The sequence below is a fragment of the Balaenoptera borealis genome (genome assembly GCF_965194805.1).
Source record: "Balaenoptera borealis genome assembly, chromosome: 13".
Classification (NCBI taxonomy): Eukaryota; Metazoa; Chordata; class Mammalia; order Artiodactyla; family Balaenopteridae; genus Balaenoptera; species Balaenoptera borealis.
Genome location: NC_138870.1, coordinates 91,271,991 through 91,296,967, shown reverse-complemented (window position 1 = coordinate 91,296,967; position 24,977 = coordinate 91,271,991). Strand labels below are relative to the sequence as shown.

The 24,977-nt window shown below is 38.3% G+C and overlaps 1 protein-coding gene across 2 annotated transcripts; it reads right to left on the bottom strand.

The window, feature by feature from the left end:
• Nucleotides 1–3,413: 3,413 nt before the first annotated feature.
• PWP1 (PWP1 homolog, endonuclein) lies at nt 3,414–24,504 on the bottom strand. 2 transcript variants are annotated; one of them, XM_082348955.1, is made up of 15 exons: nt 24,279–24,504; nt 22,154–22,212; nt 21,833–22,017; nt 20,407–20,492; nt 20,210–20,306; nt 17,628–17,738; nt 16,649–16,779; nt 15,954–16,015; nt 10,240–10,336; nt 9,512–9,573; nt 8,185–8,296; nt 6,366–6,456; nt 6,152–6,273; nt 4,598–4,703; nt 3,414–3,766 (listed from the first exon to the last, which is right to left on the bottom strand). In XM_082348955.1, the coding sequence occupies exons 1-15, from the start codon at nt 24,348–24,350 to the stop codon at nt 3,657–3,659; spliced, it is 1,503 nt and encodes a 500-aa protein (XP_082205081.1). In that variant the 5' UTR covers nt 24,351–24,504; the 3' UTR covers nt 3,414–3,656. The 2 variants fall into 2 exon arrangements, with proteins under 2 accessions (XP_082205081.1, XP_082205082.1); XM_082348956.1 differs by lacking the exons at nt 17,628–17,738; nt 20,210–20,306; nt 20,407–20,492; ... (1 more) ...; nt 22,154–22,212; nt 24,279–24,504 and adding an exon at nt 17,283–17,397.
• Nucleotides 24,505–24,977: the final 473 nt, after the last annotated feature.

Here is a 24,977-nt window from a genome sequence, read left to right as displayed (position 1 = left end):
GTCTTGGCTGTTTAAGTAATGCTGCAGTGAACACTGGTGGTTCATGTATCTGTTTGAGTTAGTGTTTTCATTTCCTTCAAATGAATACCTAGAAGTAGAACTGCTGGATCATATGTTAGTGCTGTTTTTAATTTTCTGAGGAACATCCATCCATTTTCCATAGTAGCTGGACCAATTTACACTCCCACTAACAGTGCACAAGGGTTCCCTTCTTTCCAGATCTTTGCCAACACATTATTTCTTGTGTTTTTGATTAATAGCCATTCCAGCAGGTGTGAGGTGACATCTGATGTAGTTTTGACTTGCATTTGCCTGATCATTAGTAATGTTGAATACCTTTTCATGTACTTGTGGCTTCTGTATGTCTTCTTTGGAAAAATGTCTTTTCATATCCTCTATCCGTATTTAAACTGGGTTGTTTTTGCTGTTGAGTTATATGAGTTCTTTATACATTTTGGATCTTAACCCCTTATCAGATACATAATCTGCAAATATTTATTCCCATTCTGTAGATTACCTCTTCATTTCATTTTGTTGGTTTCTTTTGCTGTGTAGGTGCTTTTTCGTTTGATGTAGCCCCACTTGTTTATTTTTACTTTTGTTTCCTTTGCTTTTTCTGTCAGATCCAAAAAAATTATTGCTAAGACCAAAGTCAAGGAAATTACTGTGTATGTTTTCTTCTAAGAGTTTTATGGTCTCAGGTCTATTTGTCAAGTCTTTAATCTAATTTTTGTGTATGGTGTGAGATAGTGGTCCAGTTTCCCAACACCATTTATTGAAGAGAGACTGCCCTTTTCCCATTGTATGTTCTTGGTCCTGTGTTGTAAATTAACCATATGTGTGGATTTATTTCCGGGCTCTTTATTCCACTGATCTGTGCATCTGTTTTTATGCCAGTATCATACTGTTTTGATTACTATAGCTTTGTAATATAGTTTGAAATCAAGACGCATGTGCTTTTAGCTTTGTTCTTTCTCAAGATTTCTTTGGCTATTCAGGATCTCTTGTGGTTCCCCACAGATTACAGGATTATTTATTCAATTTTTGTGAAAAATGCCATTTGAATTTTAATAGAGGTTGCATTGAAGATGTAGATTGCTTTGGTTAGTTCCTGCATTTTAATAGTATTCATCTACTCCACAAGCACTGAATATCTTTCCACTTGTGTCTTCAGTTTCTCTCATCAATGTCTTACTTTGCAATGTATAGGTCTTTCACCTCCTTGGTTAAATTTATTCCTAGGTAGTTTATTCTTTTTGATGCAATTGTAAATGGCATTGCTTTCTTCTTTTTCTGATAGTTGGTTATTGGTGTATAGAAATGCAACAGATTTCTATGTATTGATTTTGTATCCTGTGACTTTACTGAATTTATGAGTTCTAAATTTTTTAAGAGTCTTTTTAGAGTTTTCTATACATATTATGTCATCCACAAACAGTGACAATTTTACTGCTTTCTGATTTGGATTTTTATTTTTCCTAATTGCCCTGGCTAGGGCTTCCAATACTATGTTGAATAAAAGTGGTGAGTGGTGGCATCCTTGTCTTGTTCCTGATCTTAGAGGAAAAGCTTTCAGCTTTTCACCACTGAATATGATGTTAGCTGTGGGCTTGTCATATATGTCCTTTATTATGTTGAGGTACATTCCCTCTATACCCACTTTGTTTTTACCATAAATTGATGTTGAATATGTCAAGTGTGCTTTTTTGCATCTGAGATGATCCTATGAGTTTTATCTTTTTTGTTAATGTGGTGTATCATATTGATTTGCAGATGTTGAACCATTCTTGCATCCTTGGGGTAAATCTGACTCGATCATGGTGTATGATCCTTTTAAGGTACTGTTGAATCCAGTTTGCTAATATTGATATTTTGTGGATTTTCACATCTATATTAATCAGGGATATTGGCCTTTAATTTTCTTGTGGCATCCTTATCTGGTTTTGGTGTCAGGGTAATGCTGGCCTTCTAAAACGAGTTTGGAAGTATTCCCTCCACTTATATTTTTTGGAAGAGTTTGAGGATTGGTATTAATTTTGGTATAATTCACCAGTGAAGCCATCTGGTCCTGGACTTTAGTGGGAGGTTTTTGATTACTGACTCAACATTCTAACTAGTAATCAGTGTGTTCAGATTTTCTGTTTCTTCATGATTCAGTCTTGGTAGTTGTCAATTTGTTGATGTACAGTGCTCATAGCAGTCTCTTATGATCCTTTGTATTTCTGGGGTATTGAGGTATTATAACATTTCACCTTTCAGTTCTGATTTTAAGTCCTCATCTCTCTTTTTTCCCTTACTGAGTCAAGCAAAAGGTTTGTCAGTTTTATCTTTTCAAAAAGTAGCTCTTGGTTTCATTGATCTTTTCTATTGTCTTTTTAGCCTCTATTCCATTTATTTCCATGCTGATCTTTTTCCTTGTCTACTAATTTTGGACTTTGTTCTTTTTCTAGTTCCTTGAGGTGTAAAGTGAGGTCGTTTGTTTGAAACTTTTGTTTCTTGATGGTAGGCATTTATTGCTAAGGACTTTCCTCTTAGAACTACCCTTGCTGCATCCCATAAATTATGGTATGTTGTATTTCCATTTTCATTGTTCTTTTGATTTCTTCTTTGACACATTAGTTGTTCAATAGCATGTTGTTTAATCTTCACATATTTGTGAAATTTTCCAATTTTCTTCTTGTAACATGTCTAGTTTCATAACATTGTAGTCAGGAAAGATGCTTTATATGATTTTAGTCTTCTTAAATTTATTGAGACTCATATTTGTGGTGTAACGTATGATCTATCCTGGAGAATATTCCATGTGTGCTTGAGAAGAATGTGTATTCATTCTCTTGCTTTGGGTGGAACAGTCTATATATGTTGTCTGCTGAGTCCATCTGGTCTAATGTGTCATTTAAGGCCGATGTTTCCTTATTTTCTGTCTGAATGAGCTACCCATTGGTGAAAGTAGGGTACTAAAGTCTCCTACTAGTAATTGTATTACTACTTCTCCTTTTAGCTCTTTTACCATTTGCTTTATTTATTCACGCAACATAAGGTTACCTAAATATTTATTTACAAATGTTATATCCTCTTGTTGGACTATCATTATGTAATGCCTCTTTTGTTTGGTAACACTGAATACTATGCTATGGACAAAAAAGGCATGCCACTTTTGAAAGAGTAGCACTAAGAACACTTCTAAGTCATGAGCATTAATTGGAGAACAGCTGGTCAGGAAAGTGTAGTCCCAGAGGGACCTGCCTCTGCTCATGGTCTACTGTCCAATCTTGGCCTAATTACCACTTTTCCAGGCCTGGGTTTACCCATCTTTTAAGATTAGAGGATTTTCCTCTTTTAAAATTCTATGAGGTAAGTACTACTTATTTTATAAACCTAGACTACCTGTGACAGATGGCATACTTAAGGAATTATTTTTAAAAAACCTTTTTTATTATCCCTTTCAAGAAATGCAGGTGGAGCCCTATATACTGCATGCTTGAAAGGTTAGCACAAAGACCAGCCCTGTTTGTGCTGCCACCATAGCTGCAGAGAGGAATGTCTGTCAGGCAATTTTGTTTCTGTCATTTTGATGGCTGCAGCAGGGAACATCTTTAGGCCAGCTTTTAAAAACTGAGTTAGGGTAAATAAAACAGGAAATTGTATGATCTTCATTAAGACTCCATTGGTGTTTCTGAGCTCCTGCTCCCAAAAGGGCCACTAATAGATGAATTTCTTGTATTGCCGAGAACAAGCCTCTCTCGTCTTCCAAATGCTTCATTTACTAAAACATAAATAAATGGTTGTTAAGAAGCTACCAGATCAGAAAACTAAGAACCTATAATATAAAAAGAGACTAAAAATGTAGACATGAGCAATGAGGTTCTCTACCCTGTGGTGGAGATTTTGTTTTGAAAAATATGTATTTAGCACTTTATAAATGGGAAAGTAACCAACTCAAAAGTCCAAGATAATGTCCTGAATGAGGTTTTAACTATGTTTTAAATTGGTCCTCCTTTTTTTAATACTTTACTTTCTTTGCCTTGTCCTGGATTTATCAAATCCACCTTGATAACAAATGTCCAAGCCCTCATAACAGTGACTCTATCCTTCCCTTATTGTACTTCTGATTGTTTCCTACCTTCATCTTTCTCTGTATCATGATCAGAATAGAACTTTTTTGGATTTAGGACCCCAGTGGAGGGAAGATTCAGGAACTAATAGAAGGGAACAGAGTGGCCCCTTCAGGAAAGCTGGATTTTCTAGGAAGTAGTTGAAAAAAGGCAAATTTATTCACAGTGGGAAGAGGAGGGCCATTCTTTGAGACCACACTATATATCCTTCCAGTTTCCCAATAAAATCTTTCGTTTTTAAAATTCAAATTTTGTCATAAAGATATTTAAAAATTATCCACATTTAAAGTGTGAAGACAAACTTATTTGCAAACATGAACATTTCAAAATTACAATTTGATCTTGTCTGTTTCCTAAGCAGATTGTACTAGAGGATGAACACTGGATCCACCTTCGTTATCTCCTTAATGTATTCAAGCCACACATTCTACTTTAGCTCTTAGAGAACTCATCCAGAAAAAGCAGGAAATTAAGATTCTTACCTGAAGAGATTGTGCTTATATCCCAGACCCGAAGCCCTTCTTTCTGACCTCCAAAAGCATAAATAAATGGCAAATCAGGGCAACAGGAAGAACAGAAGAGAACTCCCTGAGAAGAGAATACAAAGTCAGTCAGTGATTTCAGTCTTTCCAGAAAGCTCTAATCTTGATCCCTACTCCTGTCTACAAGAACCTATGATTGATTGGAATGGTTACTCAAAACCAACTCACCAGAATCTCTTTCAAGGCGCTTGCAAAGATAGTTCACAGTCAAGTTGGAAGGACTATCTCTACAATACAAAGCTGGACAAGTTCAGCACGATGGACATTCTGTGAGGACAGGTGTATGCTCTGACCACTCAGGTCTCTCATCCCCATTATCATTCTAATAGGGATTTCCTAATTAAGCTAATCTGCTAAATATTCCCAGAAACTTTAATTCTCCTTTTTAAGTAATGATGCTGATACCAGATGTCATTATTCAATCATTTAAAATTTTTTGTTTTTTTGTTTTTTACTTTATTACTAGATAACACACATACATCATAGAAAATGTAAAAAAGTATAAAAATCACTCTGAGATAACCAGCTGTTCATGTTTTGGGACAGGGTCTTCTAGATTTAAATATAAGCATTCAAAGACTTAAGTATTTAAATATATGCATGGAATGATGCTATAAAAACTGCTCTGTAACCTGCCTTTCTACAAATATTTATATACATACATACAGATATAGACTTTTAAACAGCCGTGTGCAGTGTTCTATGTCTGCAATTTAATTTTTATAATTTAGTGCCTAGCATACAGTATATGCTCAATAAATATTTGATGAATGAATTATTGAATTCCAGTTATTTCTAAAACTCTTGCTACTATGTAGTAATCAATTTCAGTGTAGTAAGAACTAGTTATACAAAGAAGTAGGTGATAAACTGACCTCAACAACTATGGTGCCCTATAAAGGTTCAAGATTTCCTGGGATGGTCCTGATTTTAAGGTTAAAAAATTGTGGAACTTATGGTTACCTGGGGGGAAGGTAGGGGAGGGATAGTTAGGGAATTTGGGTTGACATGTACACAGTGCTAATATTTAATATGGATAACCAACAAGAACCTACTGTATAGCACAGGGAACTCTGCTCAGTATTATGTAACAACCTAAATGGGAAAAGAATTTGAAAAAGAACAGATACATGTGTATGTATAACTGAATCACTTTACTGTATACCTGAAACTAACATTGTTACTCAAATGTACTCCAATATAAAATAAAAAGTTAAAAAAAAAAATGTGGTCATTCCACTTGTGTCCTTGAACACCACCCCCTCATCATCCTTGTCTTCCCCAGCAACTGTTAATCACGTGAGCTGGAAAAGGAACCAGCTAGTCATTGATTTCTCCCCAAACTGTCCTAAGTTATAAAACTTCCACAAATTTGACTAAGCCCCAAATTAACCTCCCAGCAAATCCATATTCTTTAGTGCAATGATTCCTAGAGAAAGACAGACAAACAGATCAGAAACAGAAAAAAACCAAGATGCTCAGGGATATTCTTACCATTTTCATGTCCCTAGAGTGAACTAGGCTTGGCCTATCTCCTAATATGTCCCAGATCTTCACATACTTGTCCGCTGATGCAGTCACAAGACAGCCCTTGATTTGACTGCTTAGATCAAGACCTAGAGGAAGATTAGTTTAGAGACTCTCACTTTGAAATAAATTTACTTCATCATAGGTTAATAGAGATGAAAGAAACAGTATTCTTGCTCACCAGAAATTTCATCATTGTGTGCATTAAGTGTAAAAATTGGCTTATCTGAACGTGCATCCAAATTATATACGAAGCCATCATCTGTACTGGCCTGGAAAGAGTAAAAGATGGGCAAGGTAATGTTAACATGACAATAAAATTTAGCAATGGGTAAATCGTATATATCATTGTGAAAATCAGCTATGTACCTGACTTACCTGAAGAGCTTATTACAAATTAACATGGACAAAGAATTTACTTGTGGGTAAGTCGAGTTGGTTCTTACAAGGGCTAGTTTAGCTGACATGTCTATTAGGCAGTTGGATATGAGTGTGAAGCTGTGGTAGTGATACAGGCTGCAGAGATATGGAAGCACAGAGGTAGAAGTTACATCCGTTGAGAAGAGAGGGGATACACCCCAGGAGTGTATAATTAAGAGCACTGTGTTGAGGACAGAGACCTGGAGAGCACAGCCACTTAAGGTAGAGGCTGTCGAGGAGCTCACACAAGTTAAGAATCAAAGAGGGAGGAGGGAGTAACAAAGAATGTTAAAGAAGCCAAGGAAAGAGGGGTTCTAAAGAAAGGAGTGACAATGCTGTCAATATTTTGGCAAAGAGATTTAATCAGATAAGGACTGAAAGGCAGATTACAGTTCCACTTTCAAGACAGGAAGAAAAAATTTTGAAGGAATTAAGAGACCTAGTCAAGGACGGGAGACAGAAACTTGAGCCTATATACAGGCCAAAGGCAACAGCCAGGACAGGAAAAAGGGAGGGGAAAAAAGGACAACTGATGCAGTCTTGAAGGTGGAGCTGCAGATGGGCATAAAAACAGAAGAAGAGGGAGATCCCATCCCTTTGAGACTGGAGGGAAAGAGGTAAACCATTTTATTTTGATTACTTTCCATTTTCCTAAATATTTGTGATTTTAGTACTGATAACCATTTGTAAGCAAATAACCTCAGGAAATATGTGTGCCTGCCTGCCGAGATCCAAAGTACAGTACAACATTCAAATATAACTGGGACTTCACTCCTGGTAACTGTAAGATGAAATCTGGCTTAAGGGAGCTCAGCTGGGAACTGCATGCAACTCCGCGCAGAGGAGATTAAATGTTCCCACAAGTGCAGGAAACTTATTAAAATCATTCACATATTTTAAGAAAGCTGTTTTTTAAAGAATTCTTTTCCTCATTTACAAAGCACTACATATTTGCTTTAGGAAAATTAGGCAATATATGGATGTATCACAATTTCTCTAATTAATCTTCCCTTCTGAATAAAAGCTGGGATTTTATTTTTCCATGGATTGAAATGTCAGTGGCATCTTTGGATCCTACATGGAAAACTGTTATCCTACAGATATTAAGGGTATTTACAAAATGATCGTAAACTTTCTATCTGGGAGATGGTGGTATATTAAGTGCTATATTAATTAAATAGGGTAGCATTTGCATCACTGGAGCTCCATTTAAGTACTAATATATAAATAAAGGAATATTTTTTTGGACTGCTTTAACCATTAAAAAACATAAAAAGAATATTAGTCATGCTTAGTATTTCAAAGTAATTTTAAAATGATCAACTAATTACAACTAATAAAATGTGACACACTTTGGAATGATTGGAAATTAGCAAAATCATTTACATGTTTACTGTTTTTTTGTGGCAAATCCATTGTTCTCTTATTAAAAATATCTTTTTTTTTTTTTTTAAAGAAAACCCAAACCCAAATACTTCACGCTGTTAATACAGAAAAAGCTTTTCAGAGATTCTCTCTACAATGGAAGAAAAGAAGTCATTAATAACCTGATAAACGAACAGTAATATGCACACTCTTACCAAAAAATGACAAGGTGAAAAGTGATTCCAAGTCACTCTCTCGATCTGCCCACTGAATCGCCACATTCGATGGCCTTCCTCTGGACTTCGGCAGTCATACAAAGCCACCGACCTGGACGTGTTCAGGCAAAGTTAGGGTTTTAAGAGTTCAATTTTCCTATGTGTTTTAGTTTATTTTTAACGAAATGGTAATAAAACAACACCATGAAATCAAGATCCAATTATTTAAAGCCTATTTTAAGTAGAAAAATCAACTCATCTAAAAGTAGAAGAGTTGATTTTTACTAATTGGTGGACTCTGGTCCTGTCACTTGAAGACACTGGTAGCTCTGGATGTCACAGTGGCCTTGACCTCCCCCAGACTGAATCCTCTACTTCCAAGATGAATCCTATTTCCAAAAGAACGGGACAGTTTCCCCTTCCCCAGTAGTGCTCGGAGCCAGATAACTCACATCTCAGCCACATTTACTCTTTACAAGCAGGCTACTGTGTTGGGGGAACTGATAGACTTTTGTAATTTTTGCATGAATCCCAACTAAAAAATGTAAATATAGGACTCTTCAAAAGGGTAAGGAATCAAAATAAAGACTGCAAGTTGGTTTCTGTTTCTACTAGCTACCTCTCCTACCTTCAGACCCAATCTGTAAAAAGCACACATGACTGGAAACCCCCCTGTGGTTGACCATAGTGGTCCCAATTCTTCACCTCTCCCTACATCCATGCCCTCTATCAGTGATCTGACAGTTCCTCCCCTAAAGGCAGAGTTCATTTCCCACTCCATGTGATGTCTATTTTGGCCAAGAGTAAGACAGACATGTATTAGGTCTGAGCCCAGGTCTTAAGAGGCCTTGGTGTCTCTGCTTGTACTCCTGACCTTGCTATGGCAACACGTGTGGGCCAGCCCGCTGGTCCCAGGAAGATGTGAAACACGAGGAGGAGAGCCAGGTCTCTGGGCCCAGCCTAAACAAGCCAAGATTAGCAGAGCTACCAGTTGAATCTAGCCTTGATTAGCTCAACCCTGCAGGGGGTAAGAAATAAATGTTCACTGCTTTAAGTCACTGAATTTTGGGATGGCTTATTTCACAGCAATGTCTAACTCATACACCCTCTAAAAAAATCAAAGTAGTTGCTAGTTAGGAACTACATTATAACAGAACCATATTCCCTTGCAGATTGAAAGGATCAAATTGAAAGGACATAAGTACTCCTACAAATTTAAACACATAGAAGCCTCAGTGATAAATTCTACCTGAGCATCAAGTGACACTTTCTGAATTAGTTCAAGAGGATAAAAACGACAGCAATAATTCCTGAAATGCTTTCTTACTTATCATATGATCCAGAAATCAGAGTCTGTGCTTCAAATGGATGAAACTGGAGAGTCTGGACCTAAAAGGAAGAAACATAAATGAATAGATCAATGTTTGTTTTGGTTTGGTAAAACTGTCTTATACTTGGTGAGACTCAATTTGGCAGTTTCTACAGATTTTTCCCTTTGAAATGTAGTACTATTTAAAGAAATGTAAATGTACTGCATAATCAAAAGGACAAAACGTACTTCCGAATAAAGGCTAACACTTAAAAGACACAATGCAGCATTTCCCAAATTGTGCTTGGCAGTATACATATGTCCCTCAAATGCTAAAGTATAATCAGAAGAAAAACGGGGAGCTGTCAAACTTACTGGGCAGCTCCACACGTTCCGGAAGTTTCACAATGTACATTAGCACATTAGATCCCTGGGTTCTGTAGTAACATCTGTTAAATTCTTTAACCCCATTTGGTGACTGATACCCCTTCATCCCTTTTTAGGAGCCTCTGTAAAAATGCTGCAAAGCACTAATGTTCCTAGTCACTTCACCTGTCTGCACCCATTTTTGCATCTCTCAGGTGGGTAATTATAACTATCACAAAGGGCTCTGTGAGGAGCCAGTGAGATAGCATGTCTAAGCACTTTGTAATTCACAAAAAATCATATATAAATGTTTGGGATTATTTGTAGTCAATATATGTCTCAGATTTTTTAGAACCCCTTTTATCCTTAAATCACCATACCTTGTCTGTATGTACGGCAAGGCTGGCTGCTGGTTTCCCCAAAGACATATCCCACAGAATAACAGTGTTATCAGCTGATGCACTGGCCAGCACATTTCTGAGAAAGGGAGGAAACAAATCGGGTAATCTTTTAAAAATCAAGAGGATTACATGTAAGAATTCCATTTACAATACCATCAAAAAGAATACTTAGGAATAAATTTAACAAAAGAAAAGCAAGATTTTTAATATACTGAAAACAATAAAAGATTGTTGAAAGAAATTAAAGAGTATCTAAATTAATGGAAAGTCATCTCATGTTCACGGACTGGAAGGCTTAACATTAAGACAGAAATATTGGACTTCCCTGGTGGCGCAGTGGTTGAGAATCCGCCTGCCAATGCAGGGGACACGGGTTCGAGCCCTGGTCTGGGAAGATCCCACATGCTGCACAGCAACTGGGCCCGTGAGCCACAATTACTGAGCCTGCGCGTCTGGAGCTTGTGCTCCACAAGAGAGGCCGCGACAGTGAGAGGCCCGCGCACCGCGATGAAGAGTGGCCCCCGCTTGCCACAACTAGAGAAAGCCCTCGCACAGAAACGAAGACCCAACACAGCCAAAAATAAATAAATAAATAAATAAAAATAAATAAAAGGAACTCCTTTAAAAAAAAAAAATATTGCCAACTACAGATTGATTTATAGATTCAACCACAATCCCAGCTGACCCTTTTGCAGAAAACTGAATGCTGGTTTTAAAATTGATATGGAAATGCAAGGGACCCAGACTAGTCAAAATAATCTTGAAAAAAGGAGAGCAAGTTGAAAAGTTCACAGTTCCTGATTTCAATACTGACTGAAAAACAAACAGTAATCGTAACAATGTGGTACTGGCATAGGACAGACATACAGAATAGAAGAGTCCAGAATTAAACCCTCAAATTTATGTTCTTATGTTCACTGGTTTTTGACAAGGGTGCCAAGAGTATTCATTCTTTGTTCAATGGGGAAAAAACCAGTATCTTCAACAAATGACTCAGGGTCAACCGGATATTCTACAGCAAAAAAATGAAGATAGAGCCCTACCTCACACTATACACAAAAAGTGATTCAAAATAGATCACAGGTCTACTAAACATAACAGCTAAAACTATAAAGTGCTCAAAAAAAAAACCAACAAAAAACCCCAGGTATAAATCTTCATGACAATGGGTTAGGCAATGGTTTCTTAGATATGACACCAAAAGCAAAAACAACAAAAGAAATAAATAAACTGGATATCATCAGCATGAAAAACTTTTGTGTTGCAAATAAGACTACCAAGAAAGTGAAAAAACAACCCACAGAACAGGAGAAAATATTTGTAAATCATATATGTGATAAAGGGCTTGTATCTGGAATACATAAAAAACTCTCAACCAAATAATAAAAAGACAAACCCAATCAGAAGATGGGCAAACGATCTGAACAGACATTTCTCCAAAGAAGATATACAAATGGCCAATGAGCATTGAAAAGATGCTCAACACCATTAGTCATTAGGGAAGTGAAAATCAAAAAAATGGGATACCACCTCATACTCACAGGATGGCTATAATGACAAAGATAGACAAGGGCTAGCAAGATGTAGAGAAACTGGAACCCCCCTACATTGCTGGTGGGAATGTAAATGGTAGAGACACTACCATGTGACCTAGCAATTAAACTCTTAGGTATGTATCCAAGAAAATGAAAACATATGTCCATGCAAAAACTTGTTCATCAATGTTCACAGCAGCATTATTCATAATAGGCAAAAACAAACTAAATGTCCATTAACTGGTGAATGGATACGCAAAATGTGGTATATCCATACAAGAGAATATTATTCAGCAATAGAAAATGATGTACTGATATATGCTGCAACATGGATGGACCTTGAAAACGTTATGCTAAGTGACAGAAGCCAGATACATATGGCCACGTATTATATGATTCCATTTCTAGGAAATGTCCAGAAAAGGCAAATCCACAGAGACAGAAAGCATATGAGTAGCTACCAGGGGCTGGAGGCACAGGAGAACGAGGCATGGTTTTTGGATTGATGAAAATGTTATGGAATTAGACAGTGGCAGTGGCGGCATAACTTTGTGAACATACTGAAAACTACTGAATTATATACTTTAAAAGAGTGGATTTTATGACATGTGTACTTGCTAGGTCATATAGTATGAATTACATCTCAACTGTTTTTTTCTTCCTTAAAAAAGAGCATTAAATGCTATGAACAGAAAAAACCCAATATGTCTACCTCTTAGGGATCAAGCGCTAATAATGTAGTTCTACAGCGGAACACAGGCTTTAGGGCCCAGAAAACCTGAAATGGAGTCTTGGTGCTGCCATTTGCCTGCCAATGAGAATAAAACAACCAGCCTCAAAGAGCTGCTATGCAAGAACCTGGCTGAGTAACTGGGACATAGCAGGCCCTTGATAAATGTTAGCTGCCTCCTAAAAATACAGATACTCCTGAAATTGAAAGCTCATTCTTCAACATTGAGCTTTAACATGGCTCAACACAAAATTAGGTCATTAGTGATAGTATATGTTTTTGTTCAGAAAACCAATATACTGTTGAAATAAAATGCTGATGGACTCGTTTTCAGATATTATTTCCTCAGGAAATTACTTCCATTATACAAACTACTTTCAGTTTTGTAACTCACATTTCAGTGATATATGCAAGGTCTCTTAGGAGGATCATGTATATTCAGGTCATGCTAGCTTTTTTCTGCCATTAAGTCCCACATACAGGTCACAATGTTTTAAGTCCTTAGCATTTTATAAATTAAATATTAAATTCCCAGTAACTAGTTTATTTATATACTATGTCTCCCAATAGCAAAAAGTTAAAATTCCACAGTACATTTTTCATCCCAGTCATTCCAAAAATATCTGAGATTCCTCCCTCATTAAAGTTCTTATTGTATGAGGCTAAAAAAACAAAAACAAAACTTCTGAACACTACAACTGCAAGAAGAGCACTCCAACAAGAGTATGAATTACCAGAGAACATGCATTTTTTTTTCCTGGGAGGATTTTACTGGAAACCAAGGGCCCCACCAGTAACAAGGTCAACATGTTATTCCTCACCATAATCCTAACCTCTGTGCACCAGAGTATGGGACATATTTTAAAGCGTGCTGTACCTTTTCAGTAAAGAAAGGGGAAAGGAGAACCAAGATCTAAAATAAGATTGAGAAAGGAGAGCGAAGGAGCAAAGAAATGTGTGGCACTGAAGTCAAAGAGATGTGAGTGCAGATGGGGAAGGAGGGGAGTACAGGTGCTGATAAGGGTCTAAATGGAACTAGGGAATTGTGGCTGGGGAAAGGAATTGATGAGTCAGTTGGAATACTGATGAGAGGTTGTTCCATTAGAAAGAACTTTCAGTTGCTCAAAGTAACAGTTGCTATATAAGAATTTATAAATAAAATTGGGTTTCTAAAAGCATGGTACACTCATGATTAGATCTCTTATTTATCTGCCCATTCGTCAGGATCAGGGCCAATTCAAGCAAAACCCGAACAACTGCCTGTAGCCCGGCAGCAAGAGATTCATCTGGGGAAGCTTTGAAAATAAAAACAAAAACACCAACAGATTCTTGGGCGCCTGCTCCAGAACGACTGACTCAATCTTGGGGGATTAGAGACTGTCCATTTCCCCAAATAGTTGTAACTCTGAAGAGGTCTGAACACAAACAAGAAGATAGGATATCCTTCAGTAAGCCAGCACTCTGGGATCTTCCTTAGAATGCTCACAATTATAAAGTGTCCAGTGTAATAGAAATGCTTTAAAAAAAAGTGCCCTGGGCAATCCAGTTTGTTCTTACCCCCCTTAAGTAAGCTGTACCCAACCTAATGCTTACCTCCCTTGCCTTAGCAGCCCCTCAAACCAACTACACTATTAGGAAAATGGCCCCTTTGCAGTAATTGTTGTTTAAGGATAAGTATGAAAAATATGTGGATGACATGCAAAAGAATTAAGGTGAACCCTTACCTTACACAGTATAGAAAAATTAACTCAAAATGGATCAAAGAGTTAAACTTAAGAGCTAAAACTATAAAACTTTTAGGGGAAAATCTTCATGACAATGGATTTGGCAATGATTTCTTGGCTATAATACTAAAAGCACAGGCAACTAAAGTAAAAATGAACTGTACTACATCAAAATGAAAAACTTCTGTGCATCAAAGGACACTTCAACAGAGTTAAAGGCAACCAATCGAATGATGGGAAAATATTGGCAAATCATAAATCTCATAAGAGATTAACATTCAGAATATATAAAGAACTCACACAACAACAAAAAACCAAACAACCCAATTAAAAAATGGACAAAAAGACTTGGATAGACATTTCTCCAAAGAATATATAAAAATGGCCAATAAGTATTGGAAAAGATGATCAACAGCACTAATCATTAGGGAAATGCAAATCAAAACTTTAATGAGATACCGCATCACACCTGTTTGGATGGCTATTATGAAAACAACAATAACAAAAACAGAAGGTATCAAGTGATGGAGAGGATGTGGAAAAACTGGAACCCTTGTGCACTGCTGGAGGGGAGGTAAATGGTGCAATTGCTGTAGAAAACAGTATGGTGGTTCCTCAAAAAGGTAAACATAGAACTACCATTAGATCCAGCAATTCCACTTTTGGCTATATATTCAAAAGAACTGAAAGCAGGGACTCTAACAGATACACGTAAACCCATGTTATTTATATGTGTCAATAACAGCAGCATTATTCACAAGAGCCAAGAGGTGGAAGCAACCCAGGTGTCCATCAACAGATGGATAAACAAAATATGGCACATATGTACAATGGAATATTATTCAGCCTTAAAAAGAAAGGAAATACTGCCACATACTACAACTTTTGCTAAGTGAAGTAAGCCAGTCACAAGAGGACAAATACTGTTATGATTCCACTTATAAGAAGGAGACGCAAGAGGGAGGAGATATAGGGATATATGTATAGCTGATTCACTTTGTTATACAGCAGAAACTAACACAACATTGTAAAGCAATTATACTCCAATAAAGATGTTAAAAAAAAAAAAAAAAAGAGGTACCTGGAGGAGTCAACTCATAGTTGACAGAAAGTAGAATGGTAGTTACTAGGGCCTGGGGGGAGCAGGAAATGGGGAGTTATTGTTTAATGGGCATATAGTTTCAGTTCTGGAAGATGAAAAGGTTCTGGAGTTGAATGGTGGTAACTGTTTTGCACAACAACGTGCAAAAATGTCCAATGAACTGTACACCTAAACGTGGTTAAAATGGTAATGTTACATATATTTTACCACAGTTAAAAAATATATATATATAAAGAACACATGGATGAGATGTTGTGAAAACTAAATGAAGTGAGAAAAACGTCTTCCCGGAAGAAACAATTCTACTGCACCACTGGCACTGCAGTACATACTGTTTTTTCCCAGTGGTGTTGGAGAGGAGGGCACTTGGTCCCCAAATATGTAATGAGCATCTACTAAGTGAAGAGCTGGCAGGTGAAGCTGGGGGGGTGCAAGGATACAGACAGCAGAGCTCCTGCCTACCAGCAGCTTGTACTGCAGGAAAAGAAAATAAAACATGGACACAAAGATGCGAAACTCACAATGTAGAGAGATAAGTGTAGACAAGAGGTAAAATCACGAGGGTTACCGTCTTTAACTATCCTGCAAATGGTATTTTTTACCTGATCAGCTTATTCCAAGAAAGGTCAAGGACAGCATCGGTATGCCCATCTGCTGAGGAATTCTGTAATAATTGTTTAATTACTTTTGGTATTAAAGTACACCCCCAAATAAAATTGGTATATTAATTTGAAAGATTCTTTAAACCTTATTTTAAGTAAACTTGCCCAAATATCTAGGGAAAGAAACACCTTTTCCTCCTCTTACTTGAGAGACGTGATAAATGTTCTTTACAGGGAAGAAACTATAGTAGTTCTTAATCTAGGTGCTATAATTCTACAAATCAATCCCCACCCCACCCATCTCTCCCCCACCAAAAACCTGACAGTTTTAAAAGCTACAGGAACTAATACATGGATATTTAGAATTCAACAAACTCAAGGCTAAATATAAATATTTTAAAAGTTCAAAAATAGCATATTAGTGTGAATAGCTACTCTATAGGAAGGAAGATCATAACCTTAAGAGTAATTTGTTTTGTGTAAGGATGAATAACGTGCCAGTGGAGGTTTTATATAATCAGAAGTCAATTTTTCTTTGGATGGGCTTTTCAAAACTAGAAACTAGAGTAACTTCATAATTACCTGTCCTATTTCACCAAAAGTGTCTAATTGAAAAAGTGCATGTTCCCATCCCCCATCCCCACAAACCTCTCTCTGTTTGTCATCAGAGTTTAAATATCTATTAGCTTGTTTACCTTCTTTCCTTTCTTTTTCTTCTTTTTTGATAGCTTACTTCCAAGTGTAAAGACTGGCTCCAAAGAGTCCACTATATCAAGGTCCCACACTTCAATAACGGGGGTCATGTTTCCCACAGCAATGTAATTTCCTACAGGAGGAAACGATATACTTATGATTTAAAATACAACTCCTAATGAAATACATTACACTTCCGATTAACTGAGTCGTGGCTTAGAGCAGTTTCTCTCAAACTTTCATATGTGTGTACACCACCTGAATGCTGTTAAAATGCAGATTCAGTTTCAGGAGGTCTTGGGTGGGGCCCCACAACTGCGTTTCTAACTGGCTCCCAGGTGATGGCAACGCTGTGCTGCCGGTCCTCGGACCACAATTTGAGTAACAAGGGCTCAGTCTCCCCGTCCCAGGGTCCTCACTTATGTAATGAGAAAACCCTTCCTACCTTTGTAGACTGTTGTGACGATGAGGATTTGATTAGATCATGAATGTGAACAAGCTTTGCAAACAAGATGTAAGGTATGAGTATTAACAGTTTTTATCCTTGTTAAGAAGTATGCAGGGGCAACTAGTACTGTGCAGCTATGGCCAAAGGGACTAACACGAGAGCCCAATTCTTTCTTCATTTTGGTTTACCTTGATGTTTTCTGAAAAGGGTCATGCACTAAACTCTAGCTGGTAACATCAGACACACCGTGCCAGTTTACAGGTTTGGGTTCACAGGAGACCTTCACACAGTTCTGCAGACCCAAAGCTTCCAGGCCCTGTCCTTCTGCCTACAGTGGAGCAGCAACCTCCTTAGCCTGTCCAAAGTCTGGAGACACACAGACCCAAAACAATCAAGTGATTGTGTTTGGAGAACTATATAACTTCATAAAACATCAATAATTATGAAAACATTCATACAAAATAGGTAACTTATGTGGCTAGGAAAAACACATAGGAGTAGAACCATTGAGCAATCTCAGGTTTTCTAATTACCAGTTGAATCATCTGGGCTAGGATCAAAATTCAGCCATTCCACACTCAAAGGGTATGCAGACAACAGGATATCATGGTGGACATAAAAAGAATCTTCTTCTTGATTATAAACTGAGAAGATTGAGAAAAGAGACTTTATTACATCAGAATAAGAAATCATATCCCACTCAAAAGAAAAGATTCTCCCTTTTAAACCTATGGGAGACACTTGCTTAAAGTGAGACACATTTTATGACATTAAAGACATTCCAAAGTATTTACTGCTAGGCAAAAATTTTTCATGTCTAATATATTCCCAGCACCTGGTGTGCCCCAAAGGGGAGCAGGAACACTGACAGAGAATTGATTCTGCCTGAATACTCCATCTGCATGTTCCCCAGCTAAAATGGTCCTACCTTCTGGTTCACCAATTACAGAAAACAAACGAGGTCTCCATAAGAAATACTTCATTATTATTTTATCTTTTAAAGGTCTATCTGGCCATAAGTAAAGAAGAACAAATCAGCACTGGAGAGAAATAACTCATATTTAGAAGTCTAAATGCCTGTCAAAAATTGCTTCTTTAATATTTATTGTTAAAATCAATAAGAAGTCTTTTAAAAATTATATAATGAAACACTGACAAAAATAGAACCCAAGTAGTCAAAAATTTCCCCCAATATGTTTTTTACTAGAAAGAAGCAATGTTAAGATAAGCTAAGGATTTTTAAAAAATTCTTCAGACCACTGCATCTGGGACAGATCTTGGGATCAGCAGATTCCATGTAATGCTCTATCACATCACTTTATGATAAGAATGTGTTCAAAATGATTAGGCTGTGGCCCTGCAAGAACCTCAACTATGGTCAAGGTACTCAGCTTACATTTTAAATAAAAATGATGATGACACCTTAAAATAATCTTCTTTTAACCATGTCAGATTATTATTCAGATTTGATTTAGAGTGCAATTTTGAAATTATTCTTGAACAGAGATACACTAGGTAATCTGGAGATTCACACCAAATCCAAATAAAATATATCGTTAATGACCTAACCTAGAACAACGCAGGAATACAACTGCTTTACTTCAACTTCTCAGCTCCTGTCTAATGCTCACGAGATTCAAAGGAATGACTACAGTAAATTCTCAAATAAGAATGCATAAAAATCAACGATGACAAACCGTAATAGTTGCAATTTTTTGAAATTAGAATTGGTCTTTTAAAAATTCCATCAACATGGTTTACATTTGAAATATGTAAATAGTTCAAAGATAATTAGGAGAATAACTTCATATTGACGTATTTGCTATTTAAAGCTTTTTTGACTTTATAAATAGATCACAATGGGCCATGGAATAAAAATGGCCTGACTGACAGGCTTCCTGCAGGCAGTCTTAAAGACTGTGAAGAAATCCAAGCTAAAAAATGGAGTAAGAGTAAAACATTAAACCCAAGGGTTTTAATTTTCAAACTGTGTAACTGTGTTTCCTATAAGAAAAGGCATTAGCCTATTAATCTCTTTAAAGCTTCAAAATTTTAAGACAGATGAATAGCAGAGTGTTGGGGAAGGAGAGTATCTGGGCACGAATGCACCTGTCCGAGGACGTGTGCACAGAGGAAGGGGCAAAAAAAAGGGAAAATATGGAGGCAGAAGATTCCAGACATCTTAAAGGTCTATTTTAAGAAAATAGTCATTAATGTTTGTTGAATTAATAAATATCAACATTAAGAAATATCTGATTTAAGAATTCCAATAAAAAAGAAAAACTCAAATCATTGCCTACTTCCGATTCAAAGTACAGCTGACCCTTGAACAATGCAGAAGTTAGGGACGCTGACCCTCTGCACAGTAGAAAAGCCCTGTATAACTTACAGTTCACCCTCTGTATCCCAACCAAACTCACATCGTGTAGTACTGTAGTACTTACTATTAACAGAAGTCTGCATATAAGTGGATCTATGTAGTTCAACCCCGTGTTGTTCAAGGTTCAACTGTATTCACCTCTGGCTTTAGTGCAAACATTCTCTGCACTGAGAAAGGTGACCAAAATGTTTTGGTCTCTGAAGAAAAATGTGGGCCTTTACACTGAATTTTTATGAAAAGAATAAAATGTTTTGCAAAAGGGGATCTATTTGAAATGACTCTGAAAAAAAGCAGGATAAATTATATTGAGTAACCTTTGCCACATAAAGAAAAAGCAGCCAGAAAGCAAACTGGAGTAAAGAGCCAGGGTAAAAAGTTACCTCAGGGTAATGAGATTATTATTTTTTCTTGCATTTTAAAATAGTTTTACTTCCAGGTTTTCTCCATTGAGGGGAAAAAGTTAAAAACTGGCAAAAATGTTTAAACAAAAGATTAAAAAAACCCAGTTAGAACCTTCCAGGTAACCTATTTCCATAAGTAAAGTCAAGTACCAAACTAACACATCGGACTACACATGCCCAGGCACAATAACCAGGAAGTCTGATTTAACTAGGTAACCAACTTAAATGAAATACAGAAGGATCTGGTGCTTAGAAATCCATAATAGTTACTATGATGGTTATTTTAGTATCACTTCAGTAGAAAACTTTTTAGTAAGGGATGTATCCCACTTACCATGTACCTCTAAATTGCACTGGTCCTGTTCAGCTCTGCCACAAACTATGAGATTGTCATTGGGCTTAATCAAGAAATCTTCACGTTCGTACTGCTCCTAAGTGGAGAGAGAAAAAGTCATTGACTAGAATCACATATTTGGGAAGGTTTTTCAAACACTTAAGGAGCATAGTTAGAAAAGTCATATAGATATTTACCGTATCTTTCAGAGTAACATAAGGATCTTGATCATTACTCCCATAGACTGTAAGACCCAAAAGAGATTCACCAAGAGTTTCAGTATCTGTAAGAATTCATAAAACAAAATGAATAAAACAGTCATTTTGACAAAAGCATTTTTCCTAAGGCACCCCATCTTTAGACTTAGATCCAACCATCTATTTCATAACTAACACTGGATCATCCACAATTGGCAAAGGAAACAGTGGATGATAATAAATAGAAGTTTAAAAGCCATTTATATTTGGCGCTGGAATGCACATCTGATAGTCTTGGAATACACAATCTTCCATTAAAAGAATCAAATCAAACCAAGAAACTCCCTTTTAGAAAATATTAGAACTCTACTCAGATCCTCTAGTTTGCTCCTTGTAATCATTATTCAAAAGTGCTACAGAGAGGTGGCCTCACAGACCTGGAAATAAATAGGTCCCTAAAACACTGGTATCAACACAATAAATTAGGGTTGCCTGGTCAAATAAAATTGAAAAATGATGAGTCTCATAAAGTTAAATGGGTTTCTTTATTGCAAGATGTCTCATAACCACTGATATGCTAACTTGCCTAATGAATCTGAAAGGGGGGATACTACACGCCCTTTTCACCAAACTTACCTCAAAATGGCATTCTTTTATGGCATGTCCGCAAAGGTGACATAGAGTAGACCCCGAGTAACATAAAACTCAGGAGAAGGAAGATACTCTTAATTTTCAGGGGAAGCTACTTTAAGGAGGCAGGGCTAATACGTCTTAAACATCTGACAGGCAACAGAGATGGGAATTTCTACTGGATGAGAAAGACAGACTCAATACTCTGCAGGGTATAGAGAGTATTAGGGAGCAGTGTCTGAATGGCTTTTTTCCAGGCTGGTTAGCTCTTCTTTCTCTGTATTCCCATGGCACTCTGTCCTAGTAGGATGGAAGCCAACCCAGAGGGGCCCACAACCAAGTCCAATGGAAAAAACTATCCCCTGCATCTAGTGAAGTACACTGAAAAGCATGAAGGCTTTAGAGCCAGAGAATGTTCAAACCTCAGCTCCATTAATCACCAGCTGCATGATACTGGCAAAGTTATTTCATCTCTGTAAGCCTGTTTTCTCTTCTGTAAAATGGAGGTAATCATTCCTCTCTCATTGCAGGTAAAGAAAAATGAATTACAGATTATCATAACCACTACTTGCAATAAAACATACAATACTAACATTTTTTTTGTTTTTTAGATCTTAGAGGGTTGAACTGATTTTTTAAATCAGTTTAGGAAACATGCTGTCTTCCTTGAGCCCGATTATTTGACTGACATAAAGGACAACAGATTCTCAGAGTAAAGCTTTGGTGGAACACTAGAAGCATGATCTAACGCATTGAGTTTGTGATTAAAAACCAGTAGAAGTGGGTGAATTCTAACCTGGGTCACCTTCCTCATCATATTTATCTAAGGCGTACTCGGCCAGCTCATCATCATCCAGTGTCCTGTCATCCTCTGGGTCGCCATCCTCCAGGGGCTCCCGAGGTCGGGCCTGGGTGCGGGCACTCTGCATGCCATCTTCTGAAGGATCGCCTGTCTCCTCTTCATCACTGCCACCTTCTTCTCTATGCCAATGAAAAAATAAAAAGTAAATAGATCACCGAAAAGGCACCATTCAATAACAAGACCACCTTGTCGCCATCGTTTAAGATTTACATTTCATCTGGACTTTACTACAGGCGTCAACATCCCAAAACTTACTGTAATTTTTCCTTTGCTTCAGCAATGAGACGTTTCACTTCTTCTTTACTAAGCTCTACCTATAAAAGACCAAACATTTCATTATGATATATTTAAGGAAATCATTATAAGCCTTTGAATTAAAAAGAAGTTTACAAACTAATATAAAACATAGCTTCAAAAGACATCAAAAGTCAAATGGAGTTTTCACACGTCCTTACAAATTAAGATCCTTCTCACCTAAAACTGTTAAAAAAATCATGTTCGGTCTACCTCTCCAGTCTTTTTCAAAAAAGACGGACTTGTATAAACTGGCTTCTATGAAACCCCATCTCATTTCCAATTACCCCAACTCCTTGGCCGCTTCTCCCCATTTTTCCTGTGGATATTCCTAAACAAACCACCCTTGCCTTGGTCCTCTGCTCTTTCCCCTGGTATCCCTGCCAAGTATTCACTCATTACGCTGTCACTTCCTTGCAAATCTCATTCATTCTCAAGACTAAAACCACCATCTCTGAACAGATTACTCCAAACTTTCCCTTCTCTAGCCCTGTATACTGTAGTTCCATTTTTCCAATTGCCTATAAGACTCTCCACTTGGACATACTGTTCAAAACTGAAGTCATTCTCTTTACTTAAAAACTGGCATTCCCTCACCTAATCAATGCTTCAGTACCTTTTAAAAACGCCCCTATCACTGCTAAACTGTAAGCTCCTTGTCACTGTGCGTTCTGCCCATGGCAGGGATACCTGATGATAGATGATGAATCAAACAATCACGCAGTTTGTACTAAAAGGCCTTTAATAATATGGAAATCCTCTTGGGTGATGACATTCTACTGTTAGCTCCAGAAACTAAAGGTTCTTAAGTTTAATCAAAAGATACTTATTTTTCTAATTTCTCTTATTGATTTGAGTTTTCCTTTCTGGGACTTTGTAGAATAAATTCAATCTCTTCTTCCTATAAACTCTTCAAGCAATGGTTCCAAATTTGTCTGCACATTAGAATCACATGGGGGAATCTTTTAACAATTTCAGGCTCTACTCCAGGCTAATTAAATCACAACACTTGGGAGATGGTATTTTTTTAAGCTCCCCAAGTGGTTCCAATGTGTAGACACGTTTGGAAATCACTATCTTCAAGTATTTGAAAGGCTGTATGTTCCTTTTAAACAACAACTCTTACCTCCTTCAATAATTTTTAATATGAGATGGTTTCCTGTTCCTCTTCTACATATGCCGCACTGAATACCTACTGTGAGCCAAACACTGGAGAAACTGGTGAATAAAACAGTCTGTGCCCTGGTGAAATTGGCTCAATAACATTGAAACACACACTCCCCCGCCCCTGCTTCTTTCATAGCATTTATTCCCACTGACATAGTATTATATATGCACGTATCAACTCCATAAAGGCAGGGACTTTTCCTGTTTTGTTCATGCCTATCCCAGGACCCTGAACAATGCCTAGTACAGAGAAAGCGCTTCGTAAGTATCCGTTGAATAACTTAAGTAATCTTCTCCTCTACTACAGGCTCAGTCTCTCACTCCTGTAGGCTTTCCCTTCATGACGTGTCGCGTTTACCTCGCATCCCCACTGCCACATCAACATCTCACTTGGACTACTGCGAGAAATTCCTAATTCAACTCCCAGTCTCACGACACCGTAGTCTCCACACCAGCTTTTCTACACCACAGCTTTCATCCAGTTTATTCCTCTAAACGCCGAGCGGAGGAGTGGAAAGTGGAGTTTCACATATGCGCCCCCTCTTCCCGTTATGCCTGGAAACGCACTGGGGTGGTGGGAGACGACGTGGTGTCGTCAGGAAGGCTCTGGGGGAGCCCCCCTTCCGAGCAACAGCCCGCCCCCCTCCAGCCCGTGAGGTCCACGTGTGTGCGAATTGGGGGTGGGGCTGGGCTTGGGGGAAGGACCGTGAGGAGGCGGGGCCCCCGATGCCAGGCCCAGGAGTCCCAGACCCTCGGAGCCGCGGCCGTAGTCACGACAAACAGGCCACAGCCGGCCTCACCCCGTCAGTCCCACCAGCCGCGCCAGGGCCGCGCGTTCCGGGTCCAGGTCCCCAGGTGGGGCTGACTCAGGATGCTGCAAAGAGGCCGCTCCCCCTACCTCGGAGCGACCAGGCCTCACCTTGTCTGGCGTCTCTTTGGCCACGCCGCAGCGGACCCAGGCCACGCACGTCACCTGGCGGCTGCGGTTCATCGTCCTCGGCGCAGCAACGCCTCAAGCTAAAGACTTGGCCCCAGCGGGTCTCGAAGCCCCGCCGCGCTCCGGTCCCCACGCTCCCCGACCAGTTCCAGGAGGCGCCTCGGCAGAGCGCAGGCGTGGGGCGCTGGTTCCTGTGGCGTCGGCGCCCGCTTCTGACGTCATTCGAAGGCGCCTAAACGGGAAAGGGGTGGAGAAAGGGTTGGAAGGTGAAGCAGCTGGGCGAGGAATCCACGTGGGCTGGACTGTGCTGTGTGGGATGATGTGAATGGGCTCTACAGGACACCTGTGACGGTGTCTGCAGGCTTCGTGGAAGCAATGACTAAATAAGTGAAAATGGAACTGTAGGGGTCAGAGGCAAATTTCCACCGACCTTTATTTTGCCTCCATAGACTAAAAGCTGACAAATGGTAGAGGTTTTAGGTTTATTTTTTAAGCTTTCTCCAAAATGAATTATCTTTTTTTCTTTTCTGGCCGAGGCGCGCGGTTTGCGGGATCTTAGTTCCCCAACCGAGGATCGAACCCGCTCTGGCAGTGAAAGCGCTGAGTCCTAACCATAGGACCACTAGGGAATTCCCCCGAAATGAATTTATCATTTCAAGGAGATACTTCCGCCCTTTATGT

What these genes read in the sequence shown, in the direction of transcription:
- PWP1 (XM_082348955.1), bottom strand. Translation starts at nt 24,350, where the DNA reads ATGAACCGCAGCCGCCAGGTGACGTGCGTGGCCTGGGTCCGCTGCGGC. An exon ending in TCTTGGAATAAGCTGATCAG is followed by an intron (nt 10,337 to 15,953) that starts GTAAAAAATACC and finishes TCCCTTTCTCAG; the next exon opens with AAATGTGCTGGCCAGTGCAT. An exon ending in TATAAGCACAATCTCTTCAG is followed by an intron (nt 3,767 to 4,597) that starts GTAAGAATCTTA and finishes TTTATGTTTTAG; the next exon opens with TAAATGAAGCATTTGGAAGA.